General features: G+C 37.7%; 4 protein-coding genes across 12 annotated transcripts in view; 2 read left to right on the forward strand and 2 right to left on the reverse strand.

Moving 5' to 3' along the window:
• Positions 1-396: 396 nt before the first annotated feature.
• LOC122527050 lies at positions 397-11,559 on the forward strand. Its single transcript, XM_043650849.1, has 3 exons — positions 397-3,106; positions 5,345-5,449; positions 5,563-11,559. Exons 1-3 carry the CDS (start codon positions 2,092-2,094, stop codon positions 9,867-9,869), a joined length of 5,427 nt encoding a protein of 1,808 aa, XP_043506784.1. The 5' UTR covers positions 397-2,091; the 3' UTR covers positions 9,870-11,559.
• Positions 11,560-12,270: 711 nt separating this feature from the next.
• Positions 12,271-17,005, reverse strand: LOC122527083 (cdc42 homolog). Of its 8 annotated transcripts, none has more exons than XM_043650933.1 (5): positions 16,896-17,005; positions 13,499-13,689; positions 13,308-13,417; positions 13,035-13,232; positions 12,271-12,964 (listed from the first exon to the last, which is right to left on the reverse strand). In XM_043650933.1, the coding sequence occupies exons 2-5, from the start codon at positions 13,674-13,676 to the stop codon at positions 12,875-12,877; spliced, it is 576 nt and encodes a 191-aa protein (XP_043506868.1). In that variant the 5' UTR covers positions 13,677-13,689; positions 16,896-17,005; the 3' UTR covers positions 12,271-12,874. The 8 variants fall into 8 exon arrangements, with proteins under 8 accessions (XP_043506868.1, XP_043506862.1, XP_043506866.1 ...); XM_043650927.1 differs by lacking the exon at positions 16,896-17,005 and adding an exon at positions 14,262-14,364 and having other exon boundaries at positions 13,499-13,695; XM_043650931.1 differs by lacking the exon at positions 16,896-17,005 and adding an exon at positions 14,262-14,340.
• LOC122527086 (peptidyl-prolyl cis-trans isomerase) lies at positions 15,233-16,088 on the forward strand. The gene has a single exon (XM_043650942.1). The coding sequence runs from the start codon at positions 15,477-15,479 to the stop codon at positions 15,969-15,971; it is 495 nt and encodes a 164-aa protein (XP_043506877.1). The 5' UTR covers positions 15,233-15,476; the 3' UTR covers positions 15,972-16,088.
• Positions 16,071-23,444, reverse strand: part of LOC122527064 (sodium/potassium/calcium exchanger 4-like) — a 48,635-nt gene continuing 41,261 nt past the window's right edge. The window contains exons 1-9 of one of the 2 annotated variants that reach the window (XM_043650881.1): positions 22,559-22,861; positions 21,720-21,938; positions 20,894-21,081; positions 20,620-20,767; positions 20,011-20,112; positions 19,859-19,915; positions 19,190-19,399; positions 18,105-18,206; positions 16,071-17,003 (exon numbers count right to left, since the gene is read on the reverse strand). In XM_043650881.1, the coding sequence (XP_043506816.1) occupies positions 16,672-17,003; positions 18,105-18,206; positions 19,190-19,399; positions 19,859-19,915; positions 20,011-20,112; positions 20,620-20,767; positions 20,894-21,081; positions 21,720-21,938; positions 22,559-22,703 (1,503 nt within the window). In that variant the 5' untranslated portion in view covers positions 22,704-22,861 and the 3' untranslated portion in view covers positions 16,071-16,671. Of the gene's footprint in view, positions 17,004-18,104; positions 18,207-19,189; positions 19,400-19,858; positions 19,916-20,010; positions 20,113-20,619; positions 20,768-20,893; positions 21,082-21,719; positions 21,939-22,558; positions 22,862-23,444 lie in introns of those variants that run through there. The other variant, XM_043650882.1, reaches the window with a different exon arrangement.

The raw sequence follows: 23,444 nt of genomic DNA on the forward strand, positions 1-23,444 counted from the left end.
ACCTGCACTAAAATTTTTTTTAATATAAAGAAAGGAGTAAAACGTTTATTTCAATTATTAAACATGAAATATTTGTTGAAATGAAAAGAAAGTAATATTTAAATAAATCCTTTGTTACAGAGTGGGGCACAAATAATCCCATCGTGCAACTAACGTTTTAAATTTATTGAAACACATCTTTAAAAAAAAAAAAAAATGAGTTAAAAGAGATCCCACCGTGCATTAACTGTCAAAAAACAAAAAAAAAAAAAAAAAGAAACAAGAAAAAGTGGGAGAATTTTAAAACCACCTGACCCCAACCGGTTTGAAGAAAAATTTATTGAAAAACACTGACCAACGTCGATCGTGACGCGTCGCGACCGATGCTTGCGCGGGAAGCGTTCAAACGTGTGACGCAATGCGCAGTTGCGGTGCGCGTTAATGATCTACCGGAGGCGACGGTCGTGAGGTGGTGTCCTCTCGGGATGGAAACGGTCGGATGACAGCCAGCCACGGCACACGGCGTTCGTTTCGAACGAGAAGCTATGCTGCACGCGATTCGAACTGTTGCGCCGCGACGGTAGTGGTCGTCGACGCGTCGTGAGTATCAGAGGTTTCACCCGAGTGCGCGACCGTTCCAGCAGCTCTCCCTGGGGTAACTAATTCTAATCTCGCCTAATAAAATTTGCGATCGATTAGCGCGAAAAAAAAAGAGAAGAAAAAAGAAACGAAAAGGAAAAGAAGAAAAGTTCATTCGTCGTTCATTCGTCGCGGACAGAGGAGAGCACGGTCCTTCAGCATCACGCTTGGAATATTAACGCGGCACGTATGTACAAATATGCAAGTATGCGCGTGTACATACGGTGAAAGTACGGGCTACAACGAGAACGATGGCGGTGGTGCGTTGTATCGTTTAGAAGTGCGCCCACGTTCGCCGTGCAAGATCGATAAACGGTCGAGTGTTACCTGAAACGAGCGTTCGCTTGCGCACAACGAACGAAACACTGAGCGTTCGGGAAAGAAAACGGTGCCAATGACGAAAGCGACGACGCAACGTCGCTGAGCGAGTATCGTGACGAAAACATCGCGGCGGTACAGTTTAACGACCATCCGCGTCGTCGACGAGACTCGAGACGCCGGTCCGCTTGTCGCCTGTGTGACAGTGATAATGACCGGCTGATAACGCTGGTGGCAGCCCTTCCTGCGAATCTTCGGCGGAACACCGAAGCATGAGAGCGTCGAGTTACACGCGCGTAGGTATTGTTTGTCGCCGCAACGGCATAAACGAGACGCTCGACGATTCCAATTGTACGCGTCCGTTCGTTCGCATTTCCAGTTGCTTTCCCATCGGCCGGTCGGAAAGCGTCTCCTGTTACATAATTCGACTAATTTCTCATGCGTGACACATGAGACACAGCAGCCACGGGAACAACGAAGAGGCGAAGAGACGGTCTTAACGGGAGGACGCGCGTCGATTTCGAAATTAATTTCCAACTTCTGCTTCCCACGTATCGGTCTTTTCTCTTCTTCCTTTCCCTCCCTTCGTTCGTTCACGATGTCGAAGAATGTTGGATCGATATACGCTCGTGTGACAATTACGGATCATGACGATTCGATGGTGCACGTCGGTTGATCGTCTGCTGACTCTGGTTGCCCGTTCGCGATATTATTGTGTCGCCCGAATTAACGAGAAACGAAGTAAGAGTGGTGGTCTCTGGGAAAGTATGGAGTGGCTTCTTGACGACACTTAATTACTTAACAGGATCGGACGATGGATCGTACCGGGTGATCGATTGTATTATGCGTAGTATTATGTCGAGGCACGAGTGTACTTGATCGGGATCGGGGTACCTGCTCAGTTGAAAGCGGAGCTGGAATTTCATTCCGAACGGGAGACAAAGGTAACGTCGAGGGCGTACAACATGATTTAATTACGGACGAGGGAGAGAAGCGCGGAGATATAACGTTGCAACGTACACCTGTGGTCGACCGACAGAGAAAGAGGTGCCCGCGAGGGGGAGGGGGGAGGGGAGACGTGGACACGGAAAGGGAAAAGTATATAGTATATACTAGCAGAGAGAACAGAGGAAGGGGAAGAAAGAAGCCCCAATAATGAAGGAGCACGGAAGCAAACTTCCGGCGGAGCAGCCTGCGAAAATTCTCAAGTCCTTGTTGAAAAAGCCTGGCCAATCGAAGGCGAGATCGCAGAAAAACCGGGTGGTCATCAACGAGAAGCTGAACGAGTTTTTCGCCGCTGATTACATAATACTGATAAAGGAGGAATGTTGCGCCGATTACGAGGAGGATTGCGACTGTTGCTGCCAGGAGCACGAGCTGATGCGTCTCGGCAACTGTAAGGAATGCCGGGCCGAGTTGAATCTTCATTTCGGCGTCCCGGACAACAATCGATACCACGATATAGAGAGGGACGGTGAAATGATACACGAGAACACGTTCAGAGAGGAGAGCTGCGCTCGCGAAGGATTCGAGTGCGTCGAGTTACATGTGGAGGACGAGGACGACGAGGAATATGAGATCGAGGTGGAAGGAGATGACGAAGAGATCGAAGAGGGCGAGGAAGAGGAAGAGGAAGAATTAGCGGTTGAAGAGGATATTAAAGAGGATGTCGCGAGAAGGAAGGAGCGCGTTGCGACGCAGAAAGGGCTCCAGGCGCGAAAGAGCGTGGTGGAAACGGATGAGAGAAAATCGAACGTCGACGAGCAAGTGGTGGGGAAAGTGGGAAACTCGGCTGATCTACGAGACAAGGTGAAAAGTCGCGACAGAGTGGACGGGCCGAAGGACGTCGAGAGTCACAAGCGAGTTCCAAGCGAATTCGCTTCGCCGCCATTGACGATCGTATCGTCTACGTTGTCTTCACCCTCGCCACCTCCTCCGCCGCCACTACCACCGCCGCCGCCGCCGCCACCTCCACCACCGCCGCCGCCACCACCACCTCCACCGCCGTCACAATCATCGATAGAAAGACCGCCGTTGCTTTCAAGGCAAGATCATCAACAAGAGACACTGAGCCCACCGGAAGGTTACAAGGATGTTTATTCCAACGGGGAACTTCCCAACGTAGCAGAGTGTTGCTTACGATCGTCGTTGGATTACCTTCGAACGACAGGTAAGTTGCATTCTGATACACGTTCGTTGTATACCTATTTATGTCAATTCTTTGAGCGTTCTAGTTTATCACTAGAAGAATAACAAATATTGTACATCATGGGAAACACAGGTAAAATGTTGCACCTTAGATTCAATAAATCTTAATTTTAATATTTATTAATTTATTATTAATAATATATTATATTATTAATAATAGTATTATTTATATAATAATAATATTATTAATAATGTATTATATAAGTGTATATCTAGACCTATCCTGCCAATATTTGGACTCCTTGCGAATGCTATTCTGATGACATATCACGTATGGTTTTTGTTTAGATATAATCGGAGCAATTCATAGAAAATAACTTTCTACCAAATGACTATAGCTGTGACAAACTTATCACGAAAACTATGCAACCGTTAGAACAGTGTCTTATGAACTGAATTTGCTAGACATTGAACGGAACAAGATAAGTTTGAACAAGCCGGTTGATATAATGGTTTCAAGATATGAAGAACACTACGTCGAGATGCACAATAATTATTAAAATCATGTACGATGTAAACGCTCGAGAGGTTCACGTCCTTTCTCAAAGAAAAAACAAGTTTTCTCCCTTTACTTGTTCGTATAAATCCGCCATTTGAATTCTAACAAGCTGTGTTTTCTTCTTTTGTTCCTTCGTTAAAACCCGGCCAAATTTGAATCAGAAGGAAACATTAATTCGAGCCAATGTAAAAGAACAATGTACTTCTCGTGTACAATATTCACACGCGTTCCCACGCCATTCCTCTCCATAATATAAAATGCATAATGATAAATAATACATACCTCTTAACAAGAATAGCAGATAACTTCCTTTATTTTTTCCCATACAGACTACTCTATTTTCTCTCAACGGGTTCGCCGTATGAAACTTCACGGTGTAAACCGAATTTTTATTTCTTCACGTTTCGTTTCTACATATATACATCGCACGACAAAACTGTACCGAGCAAACTCTGTGTAACAGAGAAGTTCTTAACGCTTCTGTTTAATGACCGTGTGATCGTTGTTTAATTGGGTAATAACCATCTATGCGTTTTAATGATAAAAAAAAGCAAAGAAAGAGAAAGAAAATTGCTTATGAAGCTAATACATAAACGTCGATCGCACACTCGTTCGTGTACGTGTTTATGAACGTTAACTATACATACGGGTCGTCAGCATTCGCCGGAAGTACAGTGTACCGTGACTCCGGTATTTTCGTGCTATCCAGGGAAAACGATATGTTAAAATGTTATGTATCTACATTCTTAACTAAAACTGATCGTCGTCGTACATATAATATATGTTACATGCTTGCTTGATTTTCGTGTCAACAATGCCATTCGTATAGACTCGTATACGTCTCTGCTAGAGATCATGATTCTGAAATAACACGAAATACACGTGTACTTGTACGTGACACGTGTACTTGTACGTGACACGTGTATTAAGAAATAAATAAATGATCCGTGTTCTTAATATACATCTTTTTATATAGCGTATCGGTGCTTTCATTCTTCTTTGGTATTACTTTTTTTAGCATATCCAAGGCTTTTCGAAAGTATTCTTCCATCTTCTATATATCGTTTTCCTGTCTCACTCTTATTCCATATTTTGATTAATCTCCCTCGCTCCTTTTTTTGGTCACACTGTTTTTCGTTTTCGCTTTATTCCTTTTGGATTTACATTTTCAATCGAGTCAATCAAGTCTAGCCAGCATTATTGGAGAAAATTTCAGAAGTGACGGGGCCGGGATTCGAACAATAAATTTGCAAGATTGCTAGTCTCTTTACTTATTCATTTAACCACTACGGATTCCTTTTCATACTATGATATACACGTAGTCTATGTATGTCTATTAATTCAGGGAATCGCTCAGAGGTGGACGATTTCTAGTGTGACAGTCATTTTATCGAATGGACGAAGCGTGCCTCTGTTGTGAAAATCGCGTATAGAAAAACAGGAACATGCTTTTCCCATTGTACCGGTATAAATGCGTTTGACGTGCGTATTGAAACTTCACGTTTGACGGCTGTACACTTATACACACGCGAACACGTGTATAGAAATAGCTACGCGGATATTCGTGAAAGGAAAATATGAACGCGGGTGCTTGTGTATATTAAAAATTAAAATTCGGACTCGTAGCTTATACAGATAAAATAAGGATCTTCATATTAAACATGCAAGTAACTAATGAGATGGCATCGCGTGATTTTACAGGTACAGAGATCGAAGGAGAATCCCGATGCAACCATGGATTAATAGAAAGTAGCAACGGGAATGTGCAAAAAACAGACCAACAACTGCCAAAAGGAACTAACAATGGTACACTGTTATATTTTTTAATCTGTCCATGCAAATAACATACGCACTAAAAGCGTTAACTAATCTCCCGATGGCAAATGTGTGTACAAAGAACGTTGTTCTTTCTTTTTTAGAATCCCGTCACCGGTATCTCGTCGAAACGATAACTATGACAACCGTCACCGAACGACGTATCGTGCGCGAGATCAGCGAGGAAGAGGATATCGATTTGCAACAGGGGAAGAAAGCTAGCCGGAAAAACGTTTGCGAGAAGAACGTTGCTTCCCATGGCGCGGAAACAACGATCAATCGGCCGACAAACAACCACGTCACTACGGACGACAACGACTCCGTCGAATGTGTCGTGGGCAGCGAAGATGTTTGTTGCCGTAAGGACGAACTGGATACCCAGTCGAGTTTGCCTAAGAAAACGACTAACGACACGGAAGAACGCGACAACGAAAACCGACTTGCGGTAAATCAAACGTCGTCCGACATAAAGGAGCTTTCTCTTGTATTCAAGCTGGGTAATTCTTCTCTGACGGGTAATAGCCTTAAGCCGAATTCCGCAGTTAGACAATTGTTTCCCAATCCAAAATTCGTCTCACCGCCCCCCGCCCCTCTCGGTAAACTGATTTCATCGGCGCACGCTCTGGACGAGGAACAGGATACCTCGGCGTTTCTCGTCACCGCCGAGAACTTGCGTTTCCTCGACGTCGCGAACAGATCGAAAATTTCCGACGGTCAAGCCTCTCTCAACGACGACTCCATGAATCCAATTCGGAGAACGATCGAGAGGAACACCCTTCGAAGAAGCCTCCTCGACAAATATCGTACGAATTCGCGAAAGAAGGGTCATCCATCGAAGAACTTGTCGCTGGAGGAGCGTATACGTCAGCTCACCTGCGTGGACCAAGAGGAAGAGGACGTTTGTCAAAATTCGAGCAAGGATGTCACGGATTCGTTCACAAGTACGGAAATCGACGACGAACTGTCGATACATACTCCGTTATCGACGCATGAGGAAACTGGGTTCGGTGTATCCTCGACGGAGGCCACGTACATTCATAATTCAACCAGTGTCGATGACATGTCAACGGTAGCTGCGTTACCAGCTAACATACATGCCGGTACGAAATTCGCCGCGTTCTCGGACGCAGCAACCATGACGACCACCATAATCACCAACGCTACCGCTACGTTAACAACCACGGCGATGCCAACGACAATGCTCACGTCTTCGAGCTTGTCGTCAGTGATAACCACGGTAGGAATGACAACCACGACCATGACCACAACGGTCACAGGTTCTAATTACTATAAGCAAAATCCTTCTGCTACCACTACCAGTACCGCAGCCCCTGATAGCATACACAGTCAATCGACGTACAAGAAACTGACTGATTTGTTCGTACATAAACGAAGTGTTCATTCAAACTTGCCGGATCTCGGTCTCGGAAATAACGGGAAGAACAACAATACAGTAAAAGATGGTCATCAATCGAAAAACACGTTGAAAGCTAACAATTCCGACGGGCGTAGGCAATTCCTAGCCAGCCTTGCGCCGTTGTCCTGCGTAACTGTTAACAACGCGGATCAAGAGGATTATTATCGATACAACTCTAGAATAATGGTGAACGAAAATCGCGGTTCGACGGTAGGCTACAACGCGTTCTCGCCTTACAGTCTGGAAGACATCGAGGCGGCGCTTTGCGAGGACGATCGAAATTACGTGGGTCCACCGGATGTTACCAAAGGCACGCCAACGGGCATTAACAACAAACCCGACATAGGCGATAGCACGACCGACGAGTTGCTAGCATTTGTAGAACAGGACAAGTTCAGGACCGAGAGACTAAAGCGGCGTTACAACGAGGTCGAGAATCAGTATCAGCCGATGATAAATATTGCCAGTACTAACAATAGCTATAACGTAGAGAATAAAATTGATAGAATCGTGGATGGAAAGAGCGAGGGTAACGATAATCGGCACCTACTGTGTTTCGCACACAATGAGAACGTCAGTCGTGCTGGTAGTGGTAGTGGTAGTAATGGTAGTGGTGGTGGTGCTGGTGGTGTTGGTGGGTGTAGTGAGGTACAATGCATGGTCAATCGTCGTTACAGTAACAATAACAACAACAACAACAACAACAACAATAGCAGCAGTAACGGCAACAACGACGGTGGAAGTAACGACGTTGGTAGCGCGGACAACGACGACGACGAATTAAACGATTATGGATTTAATCGTAGACCATCGGTAACTGGCATCAAACGGCAACAGCAGGACAGCATCGACGAGAACACAGGCTCGTTTCACCAACGGACGGTTTTGGAAAACGACAACACGAACGTTCTCAGAACGAGCTTCCATTCTTCGTTACCGACGTATTACGAGAACAACTGCGTCAACGTTGATAGCCGAATCGCATTGTACGACGAGACGATGGACGGTTCTACGTCGAACTCGTACGTCGGTACGTTGGTCGCCGACGAGCAAGATGCGAACACGATTAACAGAATAAATACGATGCAGAAGCAGATCGACGACATCTATCAAACTATCGTTGAGAATACCAACGTTACTGCTCAAAACTCGTTGGATCGCGAACCGTATACGGACGACCTGTACGCGCGACAACATCCTCGATCATCGGCGAGCGACGGCACTTTTCGTTTTTATCAAGATCCAAGGAACGGGCAACAGTATTTCCAAGAGCAATTGAACGTTGCGAATACGCGAACTGTTCGAGGTGTCGCGACCGGAGCCGAAGAGACTGATATGAACAATATCGCTCCCGTTGGTATCGGTAGAAATTGTCCAACCGGCGGCCCTTCGGTGAAAGCTCGACGTAGGGAACCTATCGTAACGACTCCTACCAATTATCGGTGTAACATAGTGCCTACGACCGTTTATACCGGACTCCCTGCTAATGGCAAGTGTTACCGAACCATGTACTTCGTTCCGTACAACGGACTGTCCGACCCAACTTACCAGAATATTCAACGCATTCTGCCATCGCATCCTTCTCCCAGTTACGCGAATCACATCGAGAGGTACCCGTATCCTCGATCCAACAAGAACGATCATCGATTGCAAACGCAAACGCAAACGCAAACGCAAACGCAGCCGCAACCGCAGCCACAGCTGCAGCAGCAGCCGCAACCGCCAACGCCGCAACAATTTCGATATTTCCATTTGGGAAATCGTTCGGTATCGCCGATATCGAGTCTTACTCAAAATCTTGATCACGCTTCGCCACTGCCTGCCGGTTCCATCAGTCACCCTGTACCACCTGGTTCCACCTCTCCCCTCTTTGATTCCCGGCTCACGTCCATCTCGTCGCCGAGTCCAATCGCGTTACCGCCCGCCCAACAGACCTTGCACCTTCATTTGCACCATCATCAGCAACCGGACGACTTTCGTATTTCCGGCGTCACGTTCTCCTCGGTTCCTCATTCCGCCAATCACTCGTTGCAGCTCCATCATCACGCGCAACATCAGCATCATCCGTATCATCGACACAATCACCAGCCTGCCTTCTATTGCTTACCATCGACCATATCCGCTTCGTCCGTAGCATCTTCCTCGTCGTCATCTTACACCGTGATAGCACCATCGAGATGCGCCACGTTCAATGGCAGCGGAATGGCGACCACCGAAGGATCTTATCGATTCTACCAAGTACACTTGGGACACACGGTTCTCACCACACCTTCGTCCGACGTTCAGTCGGCTCAAACATTTTTGTCATCCGCCTCGTCCGCCTCTATTTCGGTACCCTCGAACTCCGCCTCGTTCTCTCCTTCACTGCCACAATCATCTTCTATCTCGTCATCCTCTTCTCTGCCATCCACCTTTTCTTCTCTACCAACTGTCACCCCCCAACCTGTTACGCCTCAGCAGAATCCCAATTTCATTCTTTCGAATCACATGCCCGATCCTATACATTGCAGCAGTGCCAACTTCGACGCCGTATGTCGCGCAGCAACTGTTCAGCCCGTTCCTAACAACGTTGTATCTTCTACACCGTCCACCGTTACCGTTTTCTCTTCCTCCGCTTCCTGCGCTCCGTCCTCCTCTCTGTCATCGTCTTCCTCCTCTTCGACATCGGTCTCGTCCTCCTCTTCCTCCTCTTCCTCCTCTTCTTCGTCTTGTTCCTTCTCCTCGTCATCGTCCTCTTCGTCCTCGTCTTGCTCCTCCTCATCCTCCCTGCAAATCCCCTGCTCGCCTTCGAAATTACACCAGCAACAGATAATTGGCAACTACACGACGATGGAACGAGGAGTTCCCGAAGGAGCGGCCAGCGCACCGTCCCATGACGTATCGCAGCCCGGAATTTTGCTTACGACGAATTCTTACGTCGCGCATAATTCGAACGGTGTACAGGCTTTGCCAGCGCACGCGCAAAATTCGATATATTACGCCATGAACGTTTAAATCCGTTTAGTGAAAAGTCTGCGCGTGTTTGGTATAAGTGCTCGACGCGCAGTAACAGAAACATAAACCGCAGTTGTTGTTGATGCATATGAAATCTCGGTTTTTTTGCATGAAACTTTAAGAGCATGTAGTTCCTTCGCGATATCCTGTATTTAATTGAAACAATTTCCATGTAATTTAATGTTTTTTTTAACGGTTGTATTAATATTACACTAGTCCAGATTCTCGAATTTAAAAATTCACAGATTGAAATTGTTAAAGGTTGTTTTTCAGAGGTTTCAAATTTATGTCTCGGGCAAATAACATAACGCTTTTCTTTACACAGGGTTTATTTTTGTTATAACTTCTTAATGAAGCATTCATAAAGTTTCTGACATTTTAATTTTAATTTTACCTATATAAACGTAATGACAACTTGAACTTTGAACTTTTGGATATCCTGTGTAAGAAAATTAAACAAATATTCTGATTACTCATGGTAATTAATAATAAGATTCTGATATCCCTGTTGCATATTTACAGATTTCCTTGAATCACATTGAATTATACATGGTTCATTGTTAATTTTCTGTTTCTTCATCTGACCAGAAGATAAAATTTAATTGATGATTCGTCAGAAGCTCCAAATAAACGACATTTCATATGCACCAATCTGATAATAACACAGTAACTCTTTTGTCAACATTTTAACGGAATTGTTCCCACGTGATAAACGAATTTTTAGACTTGACGTATGTAAGTACGTGAAACACGTTGTTTCAATATCAAAACATAGCCGTTCGTTCCCCTTGACTAATTTTCCATCGACTTTATCCATCTAATTATCAGAAATATTCATGTAGAATCTAAGGCACGCAGGTGGACGAACTGCCTTCTCTCGTCATATTTTCAATCGAATTGAAATCTGAATTTAATGCGAACTACGCGAGAAACAAGAAAAAGAAAACCAACTCAGGGTCTGTAATTCCGAAAGATAAATTATGTTTTGTCGCTTATCACGAGGCAAGATTGTACGTACACGTTGTAATCGATTCTAGTCACGGCGAAATACTTACAGGGATACCGATAAACATAAACCAAAGGACGTTTACAGCGTTTATGTGTACATGTAAGTATAGCTGACGCTAATTATTTTCAACAGAATTGAATTGAGTCTTTGCGGTGGAATTGATAAATGAATTAGAAATTTTATAGTGAAAAGAAAAAAGAAAAAAAAAAAAAAAGAAAAAAAGAAAAGGAAAGGTGCGAAACATGCAGTAGAAATACAGCTACAGCTAGTACACTTGAACTAACGTGATATTTAACATACTACGTTGTTTCGTTATATTTTTTTAGATACATTACATTATACGTATTACAGACTGATAGAAATACGATGGTGAAAACGATCATGAAATTCGTAAACGATCGAATGTATTTTAACTTTTTTACGATATTTTTGAACAATCGGGTTTCGTAATTTACGTTCGTATGTGCCGCGTTCGTTACTCTACCTCTTCCGTTTCCTTCGATCTCCGTATTTTTATCCGTTTCATACTTGCGAGAGAAAGACTAATCCGCGAGGAGAATTTATTAATGTCAGAAGTGATACAACGAAGATAACGTTGAAACCATAGGCGACACTTTGCTAATAGAGATTTACGTATATTTTTTATACTGTATTCAGAAAAAAAAAAAAAAAAAAAAAACAGTGTTCAAATGAAAGACCAAAAGTGATTAATCATAGAGAAACATTTCGTACCATTTTGCTCTCTTTCTCTCATTTTCTGAAATTCAAGTCAACAGCAGCAAATGATGACAAACTAAGTACGTTACACGACTACACGTAATAGGCATGCCGCACCTTTTGTGATACTCTTTCCGTGAACGTAACGCATTGAACTTTCGATGGTAAACGATAGGAGAAATACATCTTACTTCATCAAAGATCGTACGATCAAACTTTTTTGTCGACAAGAAATTTTCTCGTGCGTATCTAGATACATGTATGAGAGAGCGTAACGCAGTCAGCATTATAGCGACCTAATAGAGACTAAGTATCAACATAGTAGAATAGAAAATAGGGTAACATTCGAATTCGAATGTAATCCGTTTTAACCCAAAGTTAGATACCAAACTTTTATGGTAAATGGTCAAGCTTAGAAACAAGTTTTACATGTAATATAGTTTACTTAATTATTCCATGATATATCATCGTGAAAAAAATGTATGTAAATAAAGCTTTAACCACATATTAAACGCGTTATTATTTCGAAATGTTTTTGTACCGAAAAAATTAGGGAAGGGCGGGAGAATCAACGCTATTATTCACTGTTGCGTTAAGCGAACAAAATAGTTCAAGAACGTGAAAAATAACCCAAAGAGAAACGAGAAAAGCTGTGAAAGATATACTCATGTGTTTCAATCTTAATTCTTTTTTTTTTTTAAACTGATTTATTAAAAAATTCACACTACTAATTTATCAATAAAAACGTCTTACATATTAAATAGAAGAATGTTTTACAGGTATTTTTGATACGAAATTCGTGTAGATGTTTATGGTTGTCAATAATTACATTGTTCCTTCCACGCGATTGCCAAAAACCATTGATATTTGCCCGCTGCCTCAAGTTGATTTAAGTAAAAACCAACTGTTAATCTTTCTTCGATGAACCAGTCGACGAAAGGATAAATGTAGGAGTGTCTTTGTGTTTGTATGTGTGCGCGCTTGTGTGCACATATATATGTACGCGAATATTCATACACATATACATGCACATGTACACACATAATATACATGCGTACCTCTTATACATAAAATGCTCGTCTTCATCTTTTCTGGATGAATTTTTTTCTTCCAATCGAGTGTGTATCGAATGAGTTGAAAACGAAAGATAGATCGTACCGACAATCAGACGAACTATCGTTAGTCGAAAAGTATTTTCGCATGCACCGTATGACAAGCTCATACAGCAATCATCGTCCGAACAGCGCTAATAGATTTTAAAAACCGCGTTAGTTGCTCTCTACAAAACGATACATCGTCTTCTTCTAACTGGTTCTGGAGGCTCTAACGCTGCTAAGATCGCTTCGTCGAATACGTTTTTCAAACCTTTCTAAAAACCCGAAGGAATATATGTTAATAACTGACGAAACATTATAAATTATAAATGAGCAGAATCACACCTGTGTAAGAGCACTGCATTCCACATACTTGACTGCTTTCAGTTCTTTGGCAAGTTTTTCACCTTGTTCGGCCGATATAGGCTTTTGTTTGTTTTTTGCAAGTTTCTCTATAGTTGCTGCATCATCTCGTAAATCAATCTGAGTACCCACCAATAAGAATGGAGTCTTTTGACAATGATGAGTTATTTCTGGAACCCACTGCAAAATTTCCGAGTTGTAAAATCTCTAGATGATTAATCAATCATGTCATAAATATCAAATTTACACATATACCTTTTCTTTAACATTTTCAAAGGACGACGGTGACACAACCGAAAAACAAACAAGGAACACATCAGTTTGAGGATAACTTAAAGGACGTAGTCGGTCGTAATCCTCCTGACCTTTAAATCAATGATTAACCAGCAATAAATTGTCATGTTCTAAAACAAGTCGAAGGAAAGCAAACTATGTAATATAATTACCTGCTGTATCGAACAATCCTAAGGTATATGGTTCACCACCGATCATAACAGTCACAGCATAATTGTCAAATACTGTTGGTACATATTCGGATGGAAATTTATTTGTGGTGTATGAAATCAACAAACAAGTTTTACCCACTGCACCATCCCCGACCACAACGCATTTAATTGTCTGCATTTTTCCTCGTTTTCTGTTTCTGTGTAAAAACGAAAGGCGTAACGTGTTATTAATTACAATCTGTACTATCACGTGCAAGTTTTCTTACACGAAATTGTTTGTCGCAAAGTAATAAAAAGTTTTGATTTCATTTGAGTACACAATGTCTGGACTAATCCAGTCCTACTGAATTCCGTCGATTTTCGTCACGTTTCATTACATCCCGTCACGTCCAATTATGTCCCCTAACGTCCTATTCTTACACTTTGCTAAGGAAAGGAAAAAATATTTCGTACGTTCCAAACGTTACGTTCGAAGATATTTGTTTAAAGTAAGAAAAAGAAATATTTGCAGAATAAACGGAAACGTGTACGTTTGCCAATTTTTCAACAGGCGATTCAATTATACGTAGAACTGCTACGAAATAATTGTTTTTTCAGATCGCCATTTTTGGTATTTTGTCAAATCTATTGGCTTCTAATTTAGAATATTATTATTCGAATACATGCTCAAGTATATCCAGTGATATTTTTCACGATTTAACCCATAGCAAAATGCGAATCGCATCAAAGAAAGAAATACACAAAATTTAACCGAAACACTCACGAGTAACTGGGCGTCGACAACACACTTTACTGTCACAAATTTTTCAAATGAATATAGAAAGCCAACGACACGATAATTTGAGAATACAGCATGCAACCGCCATCTATAATGATATTTTACGCTACTTCGTGTTACCATCGAACTGCTTTCGTACTATAATGTCTTATAATGCTGAATTAATAATAACAAACAAGTTGTTACAGAGAGAATTATGTCGTTAAAAATCATTTTAGAAGTCCATGAGTTTGTTCTGGCGAAATCATAATATAAAGGATGTGTTTTAAATATAAAAATTTTTATATTTAACTTTATCTATTTTTCTACATTTCTATTACTTATATTTATCAAATAAGTTATATTATAATATATAGAAGATATATATATGTATATATATATAATGTATATACATTAAAAAAAGGAACGATTTAAATTCTATTTACTGGACGAATTTGTGATCTTTTTCTTATAATATATCATAATTTATTTTTAACAAAACTAAAAATCCAAGTTTTAAAGCACGGCAATTGTTATTTTAAAATATATGAGTATATAAAAATTTATGCATATTGTATATTGCATTTATTATGTATTTAGATACTGTATTTACAGCATCCATAATCCAGCGAATGAGTCGAATCAATTTAGGCGGAATAACTAAATTTAATTATGCAAATTTGCTCAGTACATGCTTTATAACTAATGTGTATTGATTAGTAATATAAATTGTTTATTACGAATTTGCTATCGTATATTAAAAAAAAAAAAAATAGGTCACAGATTCAATGAGCCTTAAAACGTAATTCGACTAACAAACATATAGAACAGAATCATAGATAAAAAAATAGAGAGGAAAACTGTTTTCCTTTCTTCCTTTATTTATTATTTCTTTTCATATTTGTGATATTTATTGAAGCATGAAACATAAATACGTAAAACGATAAATATAATCTCGTAACACATAAATATCATAAATATGAGTGATTCGTGTTCAGTCTATAATGATAATCACAAAGATGGCGTGTTGATCGCAATTTGTTTATATATGATTCTAAAGGAAAAAAAGCTAACCTAGTTATTTTTGTTGAACGATTTCGTTTAATTCGATGGTATAAATTGAACCACAAAATAATATAACAATTAAGATAATTATTATACGTCACTAACTGAGAAAAAGGTATTGTGAAAGAGTAAAAGTATACTTTGCAAGTATCTGCTATGGGTTTGCCACATGTATATTTCGACGTAGCCGCTACAGATAAACCATTAGGTCGTATCGTGATGGAATTACGAGCAGATATAGTCCCAAAAACAGCGGAAAATTTTCGCGCACTCTGTACAGGAGAGAAAGGTTTTGGATATAAAGGAAGTACCTTTCACAGAATAATTCCCAAATTTATGTGCCAGGGTGGTGATTTCACTAATCACAATGGTACAGGAGGAAAATCTATTTATGGAGAGAAATTTGAAGATGAGAATTTTGAATTGAAACACACTGGACCTGGCATATTGTCTATGGCAAACAATGGACCAAATTGCAATGGTTCACAGTTTTTTTTAACTACCGTAAAAACCAGTTGGTTGGATAATAGGCATGTAGTTTTTGGTTCGGTAGTTGATGGTATGAGTGTAGTAAAGAAAGTTGAAAGCTATGGCACTCAAAGTGGGAAAACTACTCATACCATTATAATTACCAATTGTGGTCAACTTTAAAGTATTCTAGTTTGCATCTTTATAATATCTGCACAGTTATATATTTTTATTTTTTTAATAGGTCAATTCTTGTACAATGATTAATGTAATGAAAAAATATACACACAGCAAATGAAATAATGTATTTTCTCTCTGATACATTTGTTCATTTGTACGTTTTCAATTAAATTTGCTTTACTATGACACAACAATTATATGTTACACTACATATATCAAAGAACCATAAACTCTGTTTCATTTGTATCTTTGATGAGAACTACAAACTACAATGTCACATCAGAAATTTATTTGAAAAATACTGGTGCTAAATTATTGAAACAGCTATATAAATATCTATTTGCAAAAAGAGATATATATGTATGTACATACGTATCTCAATATACAGACATTCATACATTATACTTATTAAAGTCACATATTCAATTCAACATACAGTTTTACACAAATTCATAAATATATATGCATCACAAAATGGTACAGTAGAATGTGTGCAGATATTCAAAAAAGTATAACAAATCAATTAAACGTTGGTTCATTTGCGACAAGTGTGGCTTATTCATCGTTAAACAAATATTCCATTGTTATAATTCAATGGTACGTATCGAAATATCGAAAGAGAACAGAGGAAGAGCTTGGATTTGAAGTTTTGTATGTTCTTTTGTAAAACTATGTGAGGTTTTTACAAACTAAACATCAAATGTTAGTTACTGCATACTGGCAGATTAACCACGAAGAACATATTGAGCTCGAGGATCGAAGCAAATATCAAGAAAATTACGTACATAACGAGGCAGACTATTCCAACAGTTCGAGTCAATTTAAATTTGCCAATTAGAAGAGACAAGTACAGTATAGTGAGAGTAGAAAATAACGATATAGAACTGTAAACCAGTCCCTGTGAGTTAATGATTACGTAATGATTACCAGCTTTTGGGAAAAATGCTGCCTTCAGGAACCAAGGTAATCCAAGACAAAGTAATACGTCGAATACGTTTGAACCGATCGAATTACTTATGCCCATGGCTCCGTGTCCTGAAATAATATTTTTAATTAGCAATATCAAGTAGAAAATAAGACTAGAAGAAAAAACAAAAGAAAAATCATGAAATATTATTACTTCACGAGTAATAAATTAAAAAGAAACAGTTGAAATAATGTTAATGGATTGGCTACAGGATGTCTCGTGACATGACTACCCTGAATATCATTATCATTATCCGCAGTAATGAAAATGATAACGAATGGTTTCAAGATATATATATATATCCTAATATTGTTCATCTTTTGTCAGTGAAAGTAAACTTTGATTTTTTAAATCATATTGATTGGTGCGACTCGACATTCTCTATGTATATTAAAAGATATTTCAATTTTAATTTTCGTACGAAAGACAAGGATAACATACGTATGTGTGTTCACCAATTACGAACAAACTAATAATTTTTTGATGTATTAATGGATTAATGTTTTTTTTTTATAAAAAATGGATTAATGTTTTTTTTTTTATAAAAAACACTGCTATCTATTTCTTTGACTTTCGTACGATATTTTATAAAAAATTGAATTTAAGATATCTTCTAAACTAATTCCTTGATAATGGATTAATACTTTTCTACAAAAAATATCGTATCAGTCAACGCATTTGGAACCATACGATTCCATCTAAAAAACGAAAGTTGTCTTTCACAAATCTTTCACGTGTCCATCTATAAAAAGATTAATAATAACATTAGAATATAGACACCTCCAAAACTATTCATCTTTCACTGTAATATTTCTAACTAAAAATAACGATAACAACTTAAATCAAGGTAATGATATCAAGTGAAATACCTTGTGTAATATGTACATAGTATATAGTTCGTAAATGACTGCAAAGAAAGGGATTCCAAGATTCAGCAAATTTGATAGTAATATCGCGATAATGTCACGTTATCATAACCAAGCGGTTTCACGATAGCGTATAGTTATCGTGACCGTTATTCGCTAACTATTTCTTGATCGATTTACAGATTAGAAAAGGAAAAATCATAGGAAAACTTCACCTAGAAACTCGTGTAAATTCGTTTTAATCCGCCGATATTCCCGTTAGCACGATATCGATGAGTCAAAGCACGAAAAGAAGAAAATTACCTTGATTTGCAACGATAACACTCGACACAGCCTCTGGGACGCTCATTCCTGCTGCGAGAAAAGTTAATCCCATTATGGAATCGGGAATCCTAAATGTATCGCCTGAAATAACGATCGATTGTCACGTAATGTCGCAACAGAAATTGATAACATATCATAAAAGTAACATAATTTGAGAAAGAATGTTTTGGAATATAGAGACTTTTAAAAGAATTAGATATTATTTTGTTAATTAAAGAAACGACTCAATTCAGAATAATACATATAATAAGCTCATCGATACGCCCTTGTTTATGATAGTTAAATTTATAGAACAAACTTTATTCAAATACTATATTTCAGAAATTACAAATTGAATAACATAATATCTTATTTATGTATTTAGATGTTGATTCTAAAAATGATTGTAATGACTCTAAAAACGATTTTTTTTTTGTAAATTATTTTGTTATTTGTCACTAAGTGAAAGAATTTTTTATTTTATCTTTTGTATTTTGAAAAAAAATTTATTTTATTTTATTATTTATTTATTGTATTTTGCATTTTGCAAAAAAAATTATTAACATTGTCAACTACGTTACAATTACAAATTTTAATTAATTTTGTCCTATTATGTGTTATTTCATTTGAATAAATTAAAATAACAAATTCTACTTTAATAAACTTAAATAAGAAATGATTTAATTGAATTTGATACCAAATAAAGTTATATTTTTTATTAAAATAACGCGTTGACATAATTTATTATTTCAAATTGTTATTTTTTATTTTATTTCGAATAAAACCCGAAATTTATTTCTGTTATAAAATATAGCACAGTGTCACATGAATCAGGAAGAGTAATGCAATTGCTCCCTACGGATCAAATTATGGAGATAAATGAATAAGATTTTCATGATAAATCAAAGAGTAACGTTCTCATAATAATTCGAAAATCATATTTTTTTTCTAATTGTATCACTTTCGTGTAATGCTTGGTTTCGTTCAGTATTTGTTATATCGCGTATATCGTTATTTTACTTAGAATCATCTTAAATCGATAGCCAGATTAAAATAAGTATAGCGATTGTTGCAAAGATACGTACCAATTACAGTGATGACCCATCCAACTATATACGAAGTAGTTGCTATCCATATTATACACATAATGAAAGTAAGAGGATACCAAGATTTCAGTGTGTCTCTTCTACAATCAGGAATCGTGATGAGGAGCGCAAAGTTTATAGGCCATGTAAGCAACCACCAAATTCGTTCCCACTTCGAATCTGGCCATTTTGTCATGTTTACGATATCATCTAGAACGATACAATTTAATTAAAAATAAATAAAACTTAAAAAAAAATGCTTATACCAAGTTTGGGCATTATTTGAATAAAATGTTTGAAAAATAATTATTTCAATAATACATCATTTTATTTGACTCGATATTACTTTGTAGTAATCTTACGTTAATTTATTTGAACAAGTAAATGATTTTTTTTTCGAAATTATTTGATTATAATTTCTCAACTAGCGTATAAGTTTATTCTTCAGTTTCTTCTGGACTTGTCATTTTATTTCAATGAATTCATTCAAATAAAAAACTAATTTTCAAGCGATTTAACTGATTTGGCCACAAGGGAGAGCTTGTTATTAATAAAAGAATAAATTAATGGAAGTGATTCATTATTTCAAATTGTTATCATTTTATTTTTATCTCGTGTCAAATTTGCCCAACCCTGGTACATATGTTTCGCATAATCCATATTACTTACACGATTCATTTTCATCGTTCGACTCCAAAAAGATAATGTCCGTGTTTTTAACCAAGTCTGACAGAACAAACGGATGACGTATTTTTAAATGAAACTCAACGACGCATGATTCAGAGAATTGAATTAAAAAAATTAATCGTTATGAACAATACCATTAGAAAGTAGGGGACTTGATTCGGAAAGGTTCTTGTACTTTTTTCTTGTTCTTGTTGCACATTGAAAGAATCGATGTATCTTTCGATCAAAACACATTACTGAAACGATAAAAATTTAGGTCTTACTTACGATCAAAGACAAAAATATCTCTGTGTGGAAATTATAAGACAATAAAGTATTGTAGATTTTGTAAAGATGAAATGAAATATTTTTAATTTTGAAAATATTGTATAAATGTAAATTGAACATATAAATTAATATACGAAAATATTCCACATAGTTTTAATAATATTAATTTTATAATATATATATTATATTAATGTCATTAATTAATTGTATTAATGTTGACACAATGATACTAAAGACAAAATTCATAAAACAGAGCACAGTGAATAGTGTCAACATAATTGTTCTATATACAATAATTACATATTAGTTATACATAATTATTATATATGTATTAATTATGTACATATATAATTTGAAATCAATTTCTGTATTTTACATTGTTTAGTTTTTTAATTTAAAATTGAAAAACCCTGTCAGTTATTAATCAAGAGATGATCGAATTAGCAATGGGCCATTGATTTCATTCACAAACTTACCGAAGATATACAGCACGTACGACAAAACGAGAATCATTCCTTCGTACCATTCGATACGGCCGTCTCGTAAAGTTAAAATTAGTAGAAGTACTGTGATTGCATACGCGATAGTGTCTCGCGTTACTGGCCATATTTCTAGATTTAATACCTGCTCAAAAACATTTATTTTATTTGTCTGTTTCTGTCTCTTTCTCTCTCACATGCTTGATCCTAATTTCGATATCTGTCGATAACGCGTTTCGTTTGTATCAGATCGTGAGAAAGTGATTCGAACCTGATTTGCAAATAAACCACAACAAGCAGGGACGGCCAATATATTGAAAACGGCAGAACCAACGATCGTGCCGACTCCCAAATCCCCTTCCGTGACAAAAGTACCTACAATATTGATGAACAATTCTGGACTAGAGCTGGCTGTTGCCATAATTGTTGCCCCCGCGACATCCTCCGTCACGTTGATCTCTGAAAATCAAATACAGGTGATAATTATAAAAGTCTCTCGGACGCCGGATTGATCGATTCCATTGTTTATCAATATCTTTATTACATAAACGCGCTCAAATAACTTACTTTTGCGAGTTCATTTGTTCAATTTATGAAGTTAATCAACGTGGCTTCTGAATGATTCATACTACATCGGCCACATGAAAATTTTCTTTTAATTAGATTGACTGTGGATTTTCATGCGTTTTCAAATTTTTAGGAATATAAGCAAAGAAACGAATAAAGAATAAAAGTTTGTTTTATCTACTATCTATCATAATAAATTATAGTCTATTTCACTTTATACTTTAATACTTTACTGTGTGTTTCTTCGCAACTTACACTATCCCATAAATGCATAAAGATTCTAGTAGTCTAATTAAAAGGATAAAAATAATCAATAATTAAGTTATTTCTCAACAAAACTTGAATAGAAATTTGTTTCGTCTATTATCGTATTATCGTAAATAGATTTAGATATATTGGATATTTCTGCAATTTTTATTTTTCCCATAAATGCGCAAAAATCCGCAGTTCAATCACAAGTGGAAAAGAATAATTGAATCTCGATAGTTTCCCTTTCTTTCGAAACGAAAACGAGAATTGCTGAAACTTACGTTCGCAAATTTTTTTAATCGCTGGCACGAAATAATCGTCGCAAACAATAGCGAGTAACAGGAACATGTAAATCGCTATTACAAAATGTACAGCTATAAGCCCCGATTGTCTTTGTTGACGAGTAAGGCCATCCGATGGAAACTCTTTGATCGCCGGAGGAGTACAGTTGTCTGCTTCATTTTTTCCGGCTGGTCCGATTTGCAATAATCTGCGAAGTTCTAAAAAATAAAAAAAGGGAGGGAGAGATTATATATGTACTCTTAACAGAGTGCTAGCAAAAAACAGCAATTACACATGTAGTGATAACGAAAATATCGCATTGTGTTAGAAATGAAACGTAACGAGGACAAATGCGAATTGAAAATTTTATATACACATGTACATGTAAGCTATCGTGTAGATTATAGATGATATCGATAGAGCGAACGTATTACGTAATGATTCATTCTAAATTTTAGTATCTCGATATCTCGTCCATCTTTTTTCGCTCGACGTAGCCGCATGCATCCGCGTACACGACATTGTATTCGTCGAATGTCTAATCGTAATTGCCCCTTTATTACTTATCGCTCGTTATTAGTTGTTCGTTTACTCCTTAAGAGGATGCAGCTAATCGTTCGTGTCGCAGTGACAGAGAAATGCTTACAGAATCATGACGTTTCTTTACAGGTTGCAAGTTACGATACGATATAAGTTCCTTGACATAAATCACATATAAAAAACAAAAAAAAAAAAAAAAGAAGAGGAAGAAGAAAAAGACGAAGAAAAAAAGAAGGAAAAACAGTAAAAGGAAAAGATGTTGAAAATAGGGGGAGAATTGAGAGAAAACGAGACTTACGCGTGTCCGTAGCGCTACTCGCTGCGCTTGCTGGATTGTTCGATAGAAATATTGCTAACGTATTAACAAAAATCAAGTACATTGACGGAACGACGATCATACAGAGTATTTTGTAGCCGATCGTTCGTCTGTATTTTTGCGCCATCGCGAGAAGCCGCTATTTCGTGTAATTGGCGAGAAGTTTTCAGGTATCGGCGAGGAGTTCAACGATACGACTTGCCGTTCCGCGTGATACTAATTTTGATTCGCAGTCGAACGCAGACCGCATCGATGTTTTTCGTTTACGAGCATTATCGGTTTTAACAGATAAGATATTATACAAAGCGAATGAAGACATCCCTTTACTGATAATCCAACAACAGGAGTGTTCCTGCTACGAGAACACTGTAATTGTCAATCACATGTTTATCGATAATGGTTCTGCGTATGACGTACACCGTAAACTTATATTAGGTATACGATTACTGCGCTACTATGAATCCTCGTACGTGTAATGTTGATGTAATATAATTGATTTGTAATCGATTATTTGTTGTGTGATATATTCGCGTTCATACGCATGTACTTACAGGAGTTTTAGCCAGACTTGAGGATTATTTGAACGAAATATTTGGAAATATATTGTCTCGATGTTGGTTTATTTAAACAAGTAAATGATTTCTTATGTCATTAGTAATTTTCTGTCTCATTTTGTATTAATAATTCCTTAGTTTATTAATAATTTTTTATTTCATTTTCTATTAATAATTTTCTAATCAATAAATAATTTTTTATTTTATTAAGGTACTTTGCATTTGTTTCTACAAATATTTTCTAGGGTACAAACCTTACCTCCTATTGGGATTATTCGTCACTTTACTTTAACGGATTGATTCATGAAATAAGA

Source organism: Frieseomelitta varia, unplaced genomic scaffold (assembly GCF_011392965.1).
Source record: "Frieseomelitta varia isolate USP_RPSP 00005682 unplaced genomic scaffold, Fvar_1.2 scaffold_208, whole genome shotgun sequence".
In the NCBI taxonomy this organism is placed as follows: Eukaryota; Metazoa; Arthropoda; class Insecta; order Hymenoptera; family Apidae; genus Frieseomelitta; species Frieseomelitta varia.